This window comes from Emys orbicularis, chromosome 18, assembly GCF_028017835.1.
Source record: "Emys orbicularis isolate rEmyOrb1 chromosome 18, rEmyOrb1.hap1, whole genome shotgun sequence".
Classification (NCBI taxonomy): domain Eukaryota; kingdom Metazoa; phylum Chordata; order Testudines; family Emydidae; genus Emys; species Emys orbicularis.
The window spans coordinates 16,629,426-16,647,392 of record NC_088700.1 but is presented as its reverse complement, the minus strand read 5'-3'; the positions used below and the strand labels follow the sequence as shown (position 1 = coordinate 16,647,392).

Sequence of the window (17,967 nt, the reverse complement as noted above, 5' to 3'; positions counted from 1 at the left end):
CCGCTGGGCTGCTTCAGCCATAATGAAGCCATTAGACACACGCCAGCACAACACAGATGTGCCCGACGGACACGCCGGCTCAGCAGCAGCCCCGCGAAGCTCCCGGCTGCTGCCCTGTCTCCACCGGGAACCTGGCAGGACTCTAGAGCGGACCATGCACTAACACCTTGCCCGCCAAGCCTGGTAACGCTGCTCAGAGCAGGTCTGAGGGGCAAAGACAGAGACTGTCCTGACGACCGCCCGTCCCCCATTCCCCTCCTCACAGCAAGAAGGGTTAAAAAAAGAGGTGGATGCAGCAATATTCCCTGGTTACTCAGACGCTACTTTATCTCCCTGCCACTGGGGGTCCCTCCCTTTCCCCACTAGCACCCCCTACCCCCATGCGCACTCTCTCCAGCCATCCAGCCCACCTTCTGCTCCTTTCTCCCTCTGTCCCCAAAACAGCTAAGCCCCAGGCAGCCTCCAGCACGGCAAGACGGGCTGTCGGGCAGCCTCGGTTGGGAGGGTGTTGCAGTTCCACCAGGGTGACACCCACCTTTCCACCCCCACCTGTGCGGCACTCTCCCGGCTGTGAAATGGACCACACCTGCTCCAGGGAGGACGCCAATTTCACCGTTCACACCACTCCCCCGGCAGCCTGCACCCGTTCCCCTGTGATGAACGGATCGCCGGGAGAAGGAGCCAATGCCACCCTGCAGCACTACTAGCCCGCAGGATCCCCAAGGCTTCCCCCTGCCTCCTCGCTGCACGCCTTCCGAGACGCCGCTCCTCCTGCTTGGCTTGTTAAGGGGGCAAAAAAAAGCCTCATTCCACCCAATTCCATTTGTTTTGCTTGATGAACTCAACCCTCTCTCCGGAATAAAACATAAGCCGCGCCCCAAGTCCCCAGGGTGACCCAAACTGGAGACTGATGCAATCGAGTTCACTAAAGGGCTGATCAGAAGAAACCCAGAAGCCCAGCACAGGGGCTGTCCATTCCAGCCAGAGAGGCAACCGATGTATTAATTAGGACCAAGTGGAGGGATTTGGAAAGCAGAATTTCTCTTCAGCAAGTTAAAACAAAAAACCACCTTCCCCAAAAAACAAACAACCCCCCCCCAACATTAAGTTCAAGCAACGTTGCTACAAAGTTAAAGGGCCTGACACCACAACCATTATAACCCCTGCAATTAATACCCCTGATTGAACAGAACATCCCTATCCAGAAAAGCACTTCAGCCCAGGCTTACCTCCCACGCATTTGGGTGAAGCACACAAGTGCTTTGCTGAATAGAGATGGAGCTAAGCACAAGCTTTAATGCTTTGATGAACTGGGCCTAGTTCTCATCTCGCAGAAGCCATTTTTTTTTCTAGGTTGAAATTTGCAATGGGATTCATAGATTCATAGATTCATAGATTGTAGGACTGGAAGGGACCTCGAGAGGTCATCGAGTCCAGTCCCCTGCCCGCATGGCAGGACCAAATACTATCTAGACCATCCCTGATAGACATTTATCTAACCTACTCTTAAATATCTCCAGAGACAGAGATTCCACAACCTCCCTAGGCAATTTATTCCAGTGTTTAACCACCCTGACAGTTAGGAACTTTTTCCTAATGTCCAACCTAGACCTCCCTTGCTGCAGTTTAAGCCCATTGCTTCTTGTTCTATCCTTAGAGGCTAAGGTGAACAAGTTTTCTCCCTCCTCCTTATGACACCCTTTTAGATACCTGAAAACTGCTATCATGTCCCCTCTCAGTCTTCTCTTTTCCAATCTAAACAAACCCAATTCTTTCAGCCTTCCTTCATAGGTCATGTTCTCAAGACCTTTAATCATTCTTGTTGCTCTTCTCTGGACCCTTTCCAATTTCTCCACATCTTTCTTGAAATGCGGTGCCCAAAACTGGACACAATACTCCAGCTGAGGCCTAACCAGAGCAGAGTAGAGCGGAAGAATGACTTCTCGTGTCTTGCTCACAACACACCTGTTAATACATCCCAGAATCATGTTTGCTTTTTTTGCAACAGCATCACACTGTTGACTCATATTTAGCTTGTGGTCCACTATAACCCCTAGATCCCTTTCTGCCGTACTCCTTCCTAGACAGTCTCTTCCCATTCTGTGTGTGTGAAACTGATTTTTTCTTCCTAAGTGGAGCACTTTGCATTTGTCTTTGTTAAACTTCATCCTGTTTAACTCAGACCATTTCTCCAATTTGTCCAGATCATTTTGAATTATGACCCTGTCCTCCAAAGCAGTTGCAATCCCTCCCAGTTTGGTATCATCCGCAAACTTAATAAGCGTACTTTCTATGCCAATATCTAAGTCGTTAATGAAGATATTGAACAGAGCCGGTCCCAAAACAGACCCCTGCGGAACCCCACTCGTTATGCCTTTCCAGCAGGATTGGGAACCATTAATAACAACTCTCTGAGTACGGTTATCCAGCCAGTTATGCACCCACCTTATAGTAGCCCCATCTAAATTGTATTTGCCTAGTTTATCGATAAGAATATCATGCGAGACCGTATCAAATGCCTTACTAAAGTCTAGGTATACCACATCCACAGCTTCTCCCTTATCCACAAGACTCGTTATCCTATCGAAGAAAGCTATCAGATTGGTTTGACATGATTTGTTCTTTACAAATCCATGCTGGCTGTTCCCTATCACCTTACCACCTTCCAAGTGTTTGCAGATGATTTCCTTAATTACTTGCTCCATTATCTTCCCTGGCACAGAAGTTAAACTAACTGGTCTGTAGTTTCCTGGGTTGTTTTTATTTCCCTTTTTATAGATGGGCACTATATTTGCCCTTTTCCAGTCTTCTGGAATCTCTCCCATCTCCCATGATTTTCCAAAGATAATAGCTAGAGGCTCAGATACCTCCTCTATTAGCTCCTTGAGTATTCTAGGATGCATTTCATCAGGCCCTGGTGACTTGCAGGCATCTAACTTTTCTAAGTGATTTTTAACTTGTTCTTTTTTTATTTTATCTGCTAAACCTACCCCCTTCCCATTAGCATTCACTATGTTAGGCATTCCTTCAGACTTCTCGGTGAAGACCGAAACAAAGAAGTCATTAAGCATCCCATGTTTTAACCAGGAATCAAAGGCCTACTTAGAATATTCTAATCCCCATCCATGGGGGCATTTTGACTGTGTCTTTAAACAGTGTTTATAAAATACAGGGGACGTTTGCAGGGACTGGATCAAATATAAATTGGGTCATGGGCCTTTTTGGTAACTGCTAGAGTAGGGTGGAGTCCCAAGATACAGCAGATACCAAACTGATGCTCTGCTCCCTCTTAGCATGTACCCATGAAGCCAAGCAAATATTGGAACCAGCATTTTTGTTGTTGTTGTTGTTCTTTTTAGGATCAAAATGCCTCTGATTAATATTTTGCGCCCCCACCTCTCCATTACGATTCATTTCTACACTCTCGCACTCAGCAGAGAGGCCGAGCCAGGACCAGGCTGCACTCAGAGAAAACCTGTTCCTACCCCACAGCTCCCTAGCCTCTCCCTACAGAGCTCCCGAGTCATTGGCCTGCCAGTGAACTCTGCATACTGCTGGGATCATGCCTCATTGCACCCCTGAGAGTGCACTTTAGCACCACAACATACAGACTAGTGGATTGTGCACTGGAGTGGGATTCTGGAGACCTGGGTTCTAGTCTCAGCTTGGCCACTGACCTAGGGCAAGTCACTTCCCCTCTGTACCTCAGTTTCCTCATCTGTAAAATGGGGATAATGATACTGACCTCCTTTGTAAAGCGCTTTGAGATCTGCTGATGAAAAGAGCTAAGTCTGAGTATTAGCCTCTCCTATTTTTGTTCAGAGGTGCATACAAGAAGCTTTTGCTTATCTATCTACTTTATATGCGCCCCTTCCCCTAGTATCTGATCACATCACAGCTGTTAGTGTATTCCTCCTCACAATACCCCTGGGAGGCAGGCAGTGCTGTTATCCCCATTGCACAGATGAGGAACTGAGGCCCAGAGAGACTCAGTGATTTGCACAAGGTCACACAGGAAATCTGTAGCAGAGCAGAGACTTGAACCCAAATTCCCCACTTTCCAGCCCAGCATTAATCACTGACCCAACCCTGCTGCCCTGTGCCACATGTTACTTCCCTTCCCTGAGTAGAAACGCCACCTACTTTACAAACAGTTAAGCCACACAGCACCGCTGCAGGGAGACAAGCGTTATCTCCCCTCCACAAGGGAGCTAATTAAACACAGATGTTTCAAGGTGCAACAGTGGGTCAGAAGCAAACCCAGACCCAGACCCCAGGAGAGCTGAGTTCCAGACCCCTGCTGTCAGTGCAAGATGACAGTCCTGATACACTTACTGCATCAATCACCTGGATCTCTGCTAATAACTCATCTCTGTGCTTTGGGCTTGCAGGCAATACACACATCGTGGAGCCCGTGAAGTGGGCAGGAAGGCAGGCCTGAAAAGTACTGGAGACACGAGCCAAGATGTTTGGCTGCTACTGAAAAAACAGAAGATGACTGTTTTTTGCTCTCGGGGCTACTAGTCCTAAACGCCCTTTAATTTCACCTGAATATTGATCATGCAGCAACTCTGGCTCCCTTGGTCCTTGGAAGAACCTGTTCAGGCAAAGACTTCATTCCTTTCTGAACCACTGGCTTCTCATGTTGGAGAGGGGAAGAATCCAGGACTGCAAAGAGCACCTCTGCCAGCGCTGAGTCGGAAACAGCTGGCAGGTGACAGTGACAATCCTGACATGTTTTCATTCTTCTGTTCCATCCTGGTTAGTTTTTATGCAGAGCCCATCACCATAATATCTGAGCACTGTGACGTTGCATTCTGGGATCTCTTCAGTGAACCAGCAAGTACCAAGGAGATTTCACAGAGGACGTTTTCAAAGTTAGTTAAAATCTTATTTCTGTGCCGATTGCCCCCCAGACCCAGCCTTCTTCAGACGGGGTTTGGCCCAGAAACGTGTGGCTCACTCCATTCTCACTTTTGCTTTGCAGTTCACATTTAACGTTAAATCAAACTCACTTTTCCCCCCATACCTTGGTAACTGATGCAGCTTCTCTGCCACATCGTAGGGTCCGATCCTGCTCCCAGTGACGGATTGGACTCAAAACCCTTTGCTACAAATCTCTTCCAGTCACAGTAAGAGCAGAAACATTTGTTGGTTATCACCTGGCTAGACAATGTAACAGCAACAAAGAAATAGAATGCTCATGCTGTTGTAGGAGTGGATGCTATTGGTAGAGCTAAGAGATAAAGGTATTAAAAGCGAACAGCAACTAAATTAGGAATTCCCATTGGAAGCGTGCTTCTGGCCGTCATGTAAGAGGAGATACGAGAGGACAGAAAATGCAGATATCACAAGCAGTATTGGCACCTCCTCTACTTGGACAGATGAGTTACAGTTCAGGATGGAGACTGGTCACAGAGAGCTGGCAAAGGAAAGGCATTGAAAGACCAAGAGCAGTGGTGGATTAATGATTTTGCCGCCCCTAGGCCCTGAAATAATTGCCGCCCCCAGCCCCATATGAACTTGTTTTAGTTTTTTATTAACGTTTAGGATTCTCGCAAGTATGTTTACTAAATGGCATCGCGCCGTCTTCAGTGGTTTCAATACGCGCTATGATTGGTAGAATCACGGCGTCACTGATGCCGCAATTACAAAAATGCTGCTATTACTGTATAAATTTGCCGCCCTAGGCCTTGTTGGCCTAGACGATAATACGCCGCTGACCAAGAGGTGGAGTGGGTGGGGAAGAAACCCAATGCCACAAGCACAATTTGAATAAGATTCGAATTTGGAGGGGAATAAAAATGCCTACTGCTCAAAATGCACCACGGCCTCGTCACACCAAACCCCTAAAGAAAGCACAGAACCCAAAGATTGCAGTCATGCCAAACCTCCGAAACTTACAATGCCAAGCACAGAGGTAATGCTCCCAACCGGCTATCCTGAAGAATGCAGAAAAGACCCCATCCCACCAACACACAGTTTCCCCTGAGTCCCACATCCCATCCCGCCAACGCACTTCATTATCCAAAAACGATCTACTTGGCTAATGAAACCTCCCAACGGATACTCTTCTTTAAAAAAATAAACCCTGTTCATATTTCTCTCCCATGAGCAGCATATGCAGGATTTTCTTCTGTCTAAATTCATCTGGGTTCTCTGCCGTGTCACCAGGTCAGTTCTACTCCTCCTGCAGCTCTAATTTAGTTTACTTTAGGTTTGGAGTGGGGCTGTGGGGCATTTTTTTTTTTTTAATAAAAAATGAGGTTGCATACTACTTATCATGTTAATAGAAGTGTATGATGTGTCCAGATTAAAGTCTGCTGCCTGGGAAAAATAAACATCTCATCTTTGCCCTGCTGTTTATCTATCCACAGCAGAGCCCTATATCAGGTCAGAACCTGTAATTTCATTAACTTTATCACTCAGATGTGCTTGTTGCCAACTGTCATTCCATGCATCGCGCCTGTGTTTGTTTGCACCAGGTTCCAACTTCAGCAGTTCTGGTAGCACAAGTGGGGGCTGGTTTCCTGCTTGCTTAGCTGCAATGCACCAGCAAAGCATTCTATGGGGAACTTGGCCCTACGGCTCCCTCCGCTCAGCCCACCTACGGTTTGTGAAATAGGCATTTCTTCTAAATAATATCCCAAGCCTGGCAGAGGTTTCTCCATCGGGCTGGATGTTGCATGCAGCCAGAATCCTCCTCGAGATGGGCAAACACGACCCCCCTCCCTAATCAAATGAACACAAAGCGGGGGGGGGGGGGGAATGCTCCTCCTCCAGGAAAGTGCCATTGATCCTAACAGCTGGTGGCTGCCTGGTGTGGTGTGCCTGGCTGCCTAAGGACGGGGGCGCTTCCATCACTGCGCTGCCACAAGGCCCTGCCAGGTTGAAGGCAGCACACCCATGGGTCTGAGCTCCTGGGCGCCCAGCATTCGTCAAACCCCGTCTCTCCCAATCAATCACTTGGCGCTGACTGCACACAACACCTGTCAAGTGCCAGGCCACGGGTGAGAAAGTAAGAGGAATAGCCAACGCCTGAGTTTCATCAGAGTCACCCTCCACCATGGCTGTTACTGCTCGGGACTGACGCTCAGAAGAGTCATTTGGGGCAGCTTTAGTCATGTCACCGTCTGCAGCCTGGGGACAAGTCCCAGCAGATACATTGTTAAAAAGCTGCATTGCGGGAACTCCGAGTACCATCTTCCTTGGATGCTAAACTACCCACTGGAAAGCTGGGATAGCATCGCTCCAGCCTAGTGGTGCCTCCCGAGACCTGACTGCCTGCTACAAGGTGGGTTGGGGACCGGGCTGATGGGTAGAGAGGTGATGCAGGAAAGGCAGAACGGGGAAAAGGCAGCTGGTTTTATACCCTAAGGCCTGGACCGGGGTGGACAAACTACGGCCCGAGGGCCGCATCCGGCCCTCCAGACCTTTTAATCCAGCCCTCGAGCACCCGCCGGGGAGTGGGGTCGTGGGCTTGCCCCGCTCTGTGCGGCTCCTGGAAGCAGCAGCATGTTCCCACTCTGGCTCCTACGTGTAGGGGCAGACAGGGGGTTCCGCACGCTGCCCCCACCCCAAGCGCAGCCCCTGCAGTTCCCAGTGGCCGAGAACCGTGGCCAATGGGAGCTGCAGGGGCAGCGCCTGCCGACAGGGCAGCACGCAGAGCTGCCTGGCCGTGCCTCCGCATAGGAGCTGGAGGGGGGACATGCCGCTGCTTCTGGAAGCTGCTTGAGGTAAGCGCCTATACCCCTGACCCCCTCCCATGCTTCAATCCCCTGCCCCAGCCCTGATCCCCCTCCCGCCCTCTGAACTCCTTGGTCCCACCCTGGAGCACCTTCCTGCACCCCCAACCCCTCATCCCCAGCCCCACCCCAGAGCCCGCACCCCGAGCCAGAGCCCTCACCCCCTCCTGCACCCCAACCCCCAATTGCATGAGCATTCATGGCCCACCCTACAATTTCCATACCCAGATGTGGCCCTCGGGCCAAAAAGTTTGCCCACCCCGGCCTAGATCCATGAAATCAGTGGAAGTTAGGTGCCTAAATAATTCTGAGGATCTGGGCCTAATGCACCAAGATTTTCCTTGGCAATCCAGGTGCCAGGCGTTTTGGTTCAGACCAGGAGTGCCTGGCAAATACAGGCAGTTGTTTAGTAAAGAACAGATGAATGTAGCAGTGGGGGCAGGTGAGCTAAATCTCTTACTGGCATGAGTCTAGGGTGGCTGTAATAGGAAAGTAGCACATATACTTTGATATGAAATATCTCCTGCTAAGGGCATTTCTTGGCCTGGTTGTCAGAGGAGCTGAGCGCCTGCCACTCCCACTTTAGTTAATGGGACTAAACTAAATTGCACGGATCATGGGCCAAATCTTACAGCACCCGAGAGGTCGAAAGCCCCATTACATCAGTGGGAGTTTGAGGAGAGCCAAGAGCACAAGACAGGGCTGCTCCAGCGATATCCTGACAACAGAGCGCTGGGGCACTCGATTTCAAAGTGACAGCCGAGGATGGAGCCATGTGGTTCAGGAAGGCCAAATGGGAAAGACAAGGCTGTATCTACACATCACTCTGAATATCTGCCCAGGTTTTCCCTCAGCTGCTTTGTCTTAGGCAAGGTCATTTTCACAGTAGCTCGATCACAGGATCAATCCAAATCCACAGATACCTCTGGTTAAAGTACTTGGAAAGCAACGTAATTTCTGAGTGGGGTTCCCCCTACCCCTTTTAGTTTTAGCTTCCCCTCAGCTCCGCTCTTACAGCCTAAGGCCACTTCACGGAGTAAGGTATGGAGACGGGTAATTGAAACAAAAAAACTATTAATTTAAACTGAACGGTCGGTAACATTTGCTTACACAACCCAAGGCTAATAGACAGGCATCTTTGGCAATGCAGATGGGCTATTAGAAGACATACAGAAGGGAAATTTACCAGCCAACGTAAAACATATTTTATCACCAATTCCTGAAACCCTCATGGAGTTTAATATTCTGCCCTAAATCTTGTTTACTGTTCTGCTCTGAAGACTATTGAAAATTCAGTTATTTCTGTCTCGCCCAACCCAGACAACCCTAAATAATGTATAAAAAAGCAAAACAAAGAAGAGAATGTTAAAGAATAAAAATGCAAATGCAGGCCCGGCACACGAAGGTTCTGTCACAAAGGGAAGGACTGGGGAAGCCTTTTGTTAACATTGTAGGCCCGATATCCGGCATGTGCATTCAACGGAGGGAGTGGAAATGGCCTGCTCAGGTGCTGTAAATGGGCACTGGGGTATCTACATGCTCATTGGAGCACAACAGCATAGGCACAGGAAGTAGGAAGTTGGGGGTGCTGCAGCAGGGTCCCAGCTGCTGGTCCCATGCCTGGCTGCTGGCCTGGTGTCCCAGCTGTTGGCCCCGCTCCCGGGGGCCCAGCTGCCGGCCCCAGGACTTGGCTCACGGCCCTGCGCCAGGGTCCCGGCTGCCAGCCCCAGGACTCAGCTCACGGCCCCACGCCCGGGACTCCAGGGCCCTGATTTCCAAAGCTGCTGAGCACCCACAGCTCTGCTTGACTTTGATGACTCAGCATCTCTGACCATCAGGCCCTCAGTGATTTTGCCCACGGCCATAGGGTAAGTCAGCAACAGAACTAGAACTCCCGAGTCTTGACTCCCAGGCATTGCCACCTTAAAGGCTCTTGTTTGCAAATTGAGCTTCCTAGAGTATTAAAAGCGACCTCACGCTTGAATGGAGTTTGCAAGCATTTCTATGTTCAATCGAAGTCTGCTATCTTCGAGAATGAGGGCTCTAGGAAAGGAAAAAGCTATTCCCACTCCCCTCGAGAGGGGGACTTGGGCAGCATTCCGATCTACTCCTGCAATAAATATTGCTAGCAGGTAAAACAAATGCACTTTGCTTTTGTTTATTTGGATGTATTTTACTGTGTGCTGCAGGTTAATGATATTAAATGTTGTATAATGACATTTCGAGAAGCAGAGGTGGGCATTACTGTTTCGGAGAGACAGGCTTTAAAAATGCAGGCAATCAAATGTGCATTAGCCACAGCACTCTGGGCAAAGCGCTTTCCCTCCTGTGCGGGAGAAACAAATCCACCAATTGCGCAGTTTATCAGATCTTCATCCAAATAACTGCCTCGAAAGCCCACACCTAACAGGGGGCATGCAGGAGCAAAGCAGCCAAGCTGGATTGTCTCCCCAAGTTCAATTCCTCCAAACACACATGGTCTGACAGAGTGTGTTTTATCTTAGGTTAAGAGCAGAACTAAAGAGTCAGTCTGTTCTATTCTATATAGACTTTTACACCTCCCGGATGGTTGTAGCATCTGACCACCTTCCCATGGTGCATTAAGTGACATCACTAACATCTGTCACGCATGGTTCATTCTCTCTCTCATCCTCTCCCCAGGGAGTAGTCACATAACTTAATAGAAGATAACTTGTCCCATCTGTATCCTCAACCTGCACCGGCAAAGCCTGCCCAGAGATCACTACAGCTGTGCTGAATCCTGGGCTCACCTGGACCCCTCCCTGCTTCTGGATATCCCCAATAGCTGGCTCCGACTGCCAAAAAGGCCCTTTTTTTAATTGATGGAAGGCAAAAAGACTGTGCGATTCAGACACAGCAATCCACACACAGGTGACCGCCAGGCTTGGTTACTGTACCTCTCTGTCCCTACGTTCTGGACAAAACTAGCCACCTTAAAAGAGCTACAACACAGGCTGATGAGAATATATTGCCCCAGCGCCCCACTCTCTGGTCTGGCTCCCCATTGAATTCTGGGTCAAATTCAAGTAGGATGACCAGATAGCAAGTGTGAAAAATCAGGACAGGAGGTGGGGGGTAATAGGTACCCATATAAGAAAAAAGCCCAAAAAATCAGGACTGTCCCTATAAAATCGAGACATCTGGTCACCCTAGATTCCAGGGGGGGCAGCTCTCATCTGCAGTGCTGTTGGTGGGATCGTTCTGAGTTACAGCCCCCGAGAGACCGCCTCACGCTGGCCCTCTTTTGACCTCCCACGGTAGCTACGTGCCACTAGAATCATCGGCCTCAACAGAGATACTTGCCTGTGCGTAGTTCTCTCCGCACTTCCCCCACAAGAGATCAGAACAGCCGTGGACGTCAGTGTGACGGGTTGGACCCCTTGGGAAGCCACCTGATGCGCTGAGATACCACTGAGTCTACCTGGTTCTGCCAGCCTGGGCCCCCTGTAACCTGTCTTGCCATGCCAGGCTCTTAAAACCCCCTCTAACACACCCAGCTGCAGATCAGCTCTGGGAAGACTCAGCTTAGGGGACTTGCTCCAGCACTCAGATGTCCACCTCCCTTGGAGTGCAGACTCAGAGAATCATAGAAGATCAGGGTTGGAAGGGACCTCAGGAGGTCATCTAGTCCAATCCCCTGCTCAAAGCAGAACCAATCCCCAACTAAATCATCCCAGCCAGGGCTTTGTCAAGCCTGACCTTAAAGATATATTATGAAATTCGCCCCTCCCTCAATGCAGAGAGAGGTGTGTACACTTCTTTCCACCCCCCCCACTCCCCATTAGAAATTACAGAATACAGCCTGGCCTAATTAAAGCATCTCTGCTAACACCCAATTGAGGTGGGATGCTACTGTCCATCTGTCAAGCTGCAATCCTAACAGATCTGTCTACAACCATCGCGCTTGCAGCCATAATCCGCCATCCGCGCAGCTCCAGAGTGGTTATTACTATTTACTATTTTTGTTGCAACAGCACCTCCGAGCCCCACTCACGGACCAGCACGCCACTGTGCTAGGCCCTGTACCAACACAGAAGAGAAAGGTCATCCCTGCCCCAGAGCTCCCAGTCTAAGTGGCCGCCACAGCAGAAGCTGTAGTGTAGGTGAGATTCAGGCATTCAGGGTTGTCTACCATCATGTTGTACAAGCCTTGACGACAGTAAAGACCTACAATCCCTGTCCACACTGCCGGCACCAGTTGTGCTGGACGGGCACAGAAGTTCAGCTAAAAGTTTGCGCATCAGCGCACGCAGTGGTGAAAACTCTTACGCTCGTTGGAAATGGAAGGTTTCAGACTGTTCATTTTTAAAGGAGGATTCAACAGGGGAGAAAATAAAGTAAAATGTATGGGAAGCCATAACGTCACGAACTTCCTACGCACATGGGTTTCTCTAGTAGTTCGCTTTAATGCTACATCATCTGACCAACAAAGCGAGATTGCCAGGCTGGCTGAGGGACGTGTACGCAATCACACGGCCCGGTCATCGGAGAGTCAGGAGCTGCAGAGTTCCAACTGCGGCACTGACACCAATGCCCGCTGCAGCCTAGGACAAGTTACCAAACTGTGCCTCAGTTTCCCCCTCCTTCTGAGAAATGGGGAATGTTGATATGTGCCTATTTTAGGAGAGGGGCGAGGACCAGTGTTTGCGAAGTGTTTTGAAGATGAAGAGCTCTACATAAAGGCTAGGCTGTGTTATTTTAAAGCATGAGGCTAGGTCTACACTGCAGCGGGGTTCCGACCTAAGATACGCAACTTCAGCTACGTGAATACCGTAGCTGAAGTTGCGTATTTTAGGTCGGCTTACCTAGCGGTGAGGACGCGGGAAAGTCGACCGCTGCCGCGCTGCCGCCGACTCCGCTGCCGCCTCCTGCCGAGGTGGATTTCCGGAGTCGACGGCAGAGCGATCAGGGATCGATTTTACCGCGTCTTCACTAGACGCGGTAAGTCGATCCCCGAAAAACCGATTGCTACCCGCCGCATCGGCGGGTAGTGAAGACAAAGCCTGAGACTCTCTCTTTCCGCGTCCCACCCTGCTAACACTATAAAGAATCCGCAGCGTGAAAATCCCTGGCAAGGATGGTTGCCCATGAAAGCAAGACACGGGCTAAATGAGACGACGCCTGAGACCCAGGACTGGCTCCTACCGAGAAGCTGCGCTGTGGCACATACGGCACGGAGACATCGCTGCGCTATGGCAAACAAAACGCCTCACAGAATCAGACGCCCTGGCTGGAGTTTCCCCACTTTGAAGCACTGATCAAGCATGTGCCTGCAGCCCAGCCACACACGAGCGAGTGAGCGGCCAGGTTCCCTATGCGAAGGCTAATGCCCGATGTGTCTTGGACCGTGCACACGACTGAGCAAAAGGAAAGCAGAGGCCATGAATGCGATGGCTGCCAACCAGCGCCACCAAGATCAGCTGCCCCCTTGCTCATCCGTCACCTCCTAATGACCCTCTGGTACATTTGGGAGCCAGCCATTTGGCCGGTAGGAAGGGAGTAAATAGGAAGGGACGCGACAAACCTTTCTTCTCGTATTCGGGCTTCTCCTCCCCGCCCCTGCCCAGGCTCTCCAGCGTCCGCGTCACCTGGCTGCCGAACTCGTCCTCCCTCGTGCCAGGCTCTGCCCGCTGCGGGACCTCGTCCTCGTCCTCAAAGTCGTAGTCGTCCAGGATGGGCGTCTCGCGGATGGGCATGCCGATGACGGAGTTGTGAGCCTGCAGGCGTGAGTTGCGGAAGCTCTCCCGGGCCTGCGGGCCCAGCAGCACCGAGGGGATGTAGTGGATCTCGTGGGTGGCTTCAGTGCTGGCACTTTTCTGGGGGATCCGGCGGCGCTTGTGCCATCGCCGCTGGGCATACAGCGCCACTGTGAACACCAGCAGGAGCAGGAGCAGAGCGATCAGGCCACCCTGCAGGAGAGCAAAGGAGAAACATTAACAGGAGCTCAGGGCCTGCATTGCTCCGTTCCCTCCAGACCCCGAAGGGGACCAGGACAGCATCACCATCTCCCCTGTTTCGGGAGCACCCTTTCATCCTGGATGATTCCAAAGCACTTTGCAAACTGCCAGTTGTCAGGGAAACCACCTCGCCCGCTCCTGAAATGCAGCCACCTCTGGGGTGGAGGCAGCAGCCAGGAAACCTAACTAGCACACAGCATGTTGCATGGGCAGGAAAGGGTCTGGCCGAGGACAATGGGCCAACACCTTAGTCCCAAAAACGGGGGTGGGGGGGAAAGCTCTGAAGTCTCAGCAGAGCAGAGGGGATGTCAGAAGGTCTCAGCCAAAAGATGCCAGCACAGCAAGCTGCATGGTACTCGATTTCCATGGGGCCAGGGCAGTTCTGCTAGAGGCTGATCCAGCTAATGTGACTCATATTGCAATAGCTCCCACTCCGTCCTGGTACCAACGGGGCGATTATGTATGGAGATAAAGCGAAGTGCTCCACCACTGCAAACCCCCAGACTAGCTGCGCCGCACCAGTGGGGACGATCCTGGTTACCAGCACTTTGCACCAAGGCAGCACATCGACACTGGAGGGGTTGCACAGGTGCCGTTACAGCGGCGTTTAATGGAGCGCGCCCACTTCAGTAACTTCCTGTCTGTCCGGGATAGGGTACGTCTACACTGCAGCTCAGAGGGACGCACCTGCACCTGGTGTAACCTAGTTAGCTGGATAAAAAGAGCAGTTGAAGATGAGGCGGCATGGACTATACCCTAGGAACACACTTGCAGATCCAGCCCGCACTGAAGCCTGCACCCTAGACCCTCACGGCTGTTTTTAGCGATCTAGCTAGATTGCAGTTAGCGTGGGTACAGCTGCATGAGCTGTACACCACGTCCCCAGCTGCAATGAAGATGTACCTATCTGCCCCCCCATTATCATCATAACTCCCCTGGGAGGCAGGGGCTGCTATCCCCATTGTACGGATGGGGAGCGGAGGCAGAGACTTGCCCAAGGTCACACAACGTTTGTGGCGGAGAAGTGGATTGAATCTAGATCTCAGCCATCACCATTGGACCACTTTTCCTCCTGCTGGTTTCCAACACTGCTCTTCAGGAACCTCTCGGACAATTCCAGGGCCCGATCTTTCCCTTTCCAAGCCAAAAACGATCTTATCAAATATATCTCTGTGATGGATTTATACATTTATATTTATTATTTACATTGAACACCTCACCATCACTGAATTTATCCTTACCTCCCCAGTCAGGTAGGGAAGCTTTATCCCCATTCTGCAGATGGGAAACTGAGGCACTGATAGATTAAGTCACGCAGGGAGTCTGTGGCAGAGGCAAGAGCTGACACTGGATCAACTGCATCCCAGCCCAGTGCCTCAGCCCAAGACTACCCCTCTGAAGCAGTATTGCACGCGTCCTCCTGGCAGATGCACTGATGGGAACAATGGTAAAAGTGCTTCTTAATGCAGGTGCATCCTCAGAGGTGGTCTCTCCAAGTCAAGGCACCCAGGCTGGGCAGCAATGGAGAAGTCTTCACTGCCACAGTCCACGCTGCCCCTGTTCTGGAGGTAAATACAGACTGTCTTTCAAGTGGGCACCTAACGCAGGCAGGCAAGAGAAATGGGTTTGCTGTTTGCAAGCCGCTCTGAGACCCCCTGCAGCTTCTAGTCAGTTTCGTACTGTGGCAGACAAATATCCCAGGGCAGGTAAATCAGGAGTGGCGTGAACAATCAGGGCTTTTACAGCATGACATGTAACTGCTGGGGGAGGGGAGGAATTTATGTTGGCAAATGAATGCCCAAATCCAAGAAACTTTACAAACCGTGTAACCAACATATAAATATTTCATCTGTATTCAGTAAAAACATTGTGAGCGTACAGAGAGATCTGAGACACAAACAGGATAATCTATAAAAAGCGAGTGTCTAAAAAATGTGATTCACAAGATGAGTTAGCTTGGGAGACAGACACTCAGCCAACGACAGCTGGATGGATCTGGCAAACTCACTCCCTGCTTTCACAATAGTGCAATCTTTGCACGTATTCTGAGCCGTTTCCACCATAATGCAGTCACACTCAACTTCGAAAGAAGGAAGACACAATATTGCACATGATGCAGATGGTGAGCTACCACGTACACCCACAGGGTCATGCACAGCAGTCTTCTAGCACACCCCTATGCCCCCTGCCCATTCATGCGTGGTGGGTGGATCTCACAATTGCACCTACAAGCTCACGAGGGGTCCCTGTGCACCCCAAAAACCCACACGGCCATGTGGGGTGGATGAGCATCACCCCTCCACCCCCGTGAACTCCTATTCATGCACAACAGAACCGTCTCACGCTCACAAATCCGCCTAGTGACTTCTGGTAGACACCTACAAATCCAGCAAGCTTGTGAATAGTGGATGGGTCCTCTTGCAGTGTTGTGTATGGTAAACAAGCCGCTCACCCCCCCATGCACCTACGTGGTAGACGGGCTTCAGCCACTGGCACCCATCCACAGCCTATTTCCACAAGTCACACCTGCTTTTTTCCCCCTAGCCCCTACACAATGGAAAACCTCTTTGCCTCTAAGTTAGCAAGAGTAAGGGAGCCAGCGTCCCTGTACAAGAGGTCTGCTCAGAGCCCGGGGGGAAGTCTCAGGAAGTGTTGGTTTGGTTGCAGAGGGCTGGGAAGAGTGCAAAGCAGTCCTTGGTCGTTAGGTCCTGGGGGCACCACCTGGGCCTTTCCTTCTCCAGTGGTATATTTGGTCATGAATCCAGCAGCTGGTTGCCTGGAGCACGAGGGAGCAGCATTAGGAGGCGAGGAAAGGTTGCCATAAACAGAGGAGCCTCTGAGGAGCCCACAGCTTTCCTGGCCCAGCCCAATCTGCTGTGGAAACGCAATATGGCAGTTCTCATTAGGATCCCCTCCCCAGCCTCATCTGTTTTCTCATTTGGTTCTGTAATTGACACTAATAGGAAGAAGGGCTCAGGGAGGCGGAATGACTTTGCTCAGCGCGACTTTCCCAATTTAGCAGACAGCGTCTGTCGGGAAACAGAACGCATTAGTGGCCAGGAAAGACTCCTGCAGCTGTGACTGGGAGAAGGGCCCACGAGAGGAGGACCACAGACTGTGTGAGGCTTCTTCCTCGGTGCTCAGGATCAGGGTACCCAAGAGAGCTTGAAAAAGAGGGAATCCATCTTCTGTTCCCCTCTGTATGTGCACAGCGCCTTGCACAATGGGGTCCTGGTCCATCACTGGGACTCCGAGGCATGAGAGTGATATGAATGATAATGTTTCTTGGAGCTCCGTGTCCAGGCAGGTCATGGCCTCTTGGGAGAGTCATTCACGTGGGGGAGGAGTTTCCGCCTGTTGATTTATTACACACCCAGCTGTACAACCTCATCCACTCAACCACACAGCCACAGAGACCCTGCAGCGAGGGTCTCCACGGAGGGCAATGCAGCGACACCAGGACAGAAGGGTGATGTACAATCCCCGCCCCACAGTGCCTGGAACCCCTGGGGACGCTGTGCCCATTCAGTTGCAGCAATCCTGCATGTGTAACGCACCGGTGGGTGTCTCAAAAGTCCCTCTCTGTGCTGAGGTACAGAGGATACAAGTTCTTACAACCCCTCCCCTCTCCACTACAGACCGTTCGCTCACAGGGTAGCAGCTCAAGCTTTTAGCTCTGGCGTCTCCCGGTTCAACCCTGAGGTCAGCCAAGATGGCGGCCATGACGCACGACGAGGTACAGCACGTCCTATGAACATCCAGTGGCCTTACTGGAGAGCTGCCTAAGGCACCACACAACTTTCCTGCAGCAGCCGGCAGACGAGTGCACGCTGTCCAGTCCGTCCGTTTCATGGGAGGGGAGGGAGGAAGTGGGTAGGCTGGATTCACGGGGAATGAGGAAGCAGAGCTCTGAGCTCCACCAGATGAGGGGGAGACGCAAAGGAATTTTTAAAAGACAACACCCTCACCCACCCACCTGGCCTCAGAACCCAGCGGGAGCAGGCAGAGTCTGGCAAACTCGAATCTCTTCTGGGGCGTTAGCCTCTGATCGCAATCAGGAGATCCTCCACCAAAGCACCTGCAACCTGCCAGCAGGTGCTTTTCATTACCCAAGTGCTGTGTATCAGCGTTCGGGTGTCGGAATGCAGGGCCTGCTGCAGATCATCCCGTCTGCCCACCTCCAGCACAGGCACCCAGCCTCATGGCTGTTAGCTGAGGAGGAGAGGCAGAGCCAGACTGGAACC

General features: G+C 51.2%; 1 protein-coding gene across 1 annotated transcript in view; it reads right to left on the bottom strand.

Moving 5' to 3' along the window:
- Positions 1–17,967, bottom strand: part of ASTN2 (astrotactin 2) — a 551,498-nt gene that overhangs the window by 470,068 nt on the left and 63,463 nt on the right. Inside the window, exon 2 of the mRNA XM_065418613.1 lies at positions 13,291–13,675. Coding sequence (XP_065274685.1) covers positions 13,291–13,675 — 385 coding nt within the window. The remainder of the gene's footprint in view (positions 1–13,290; positions 13,676–17,967) is intronic.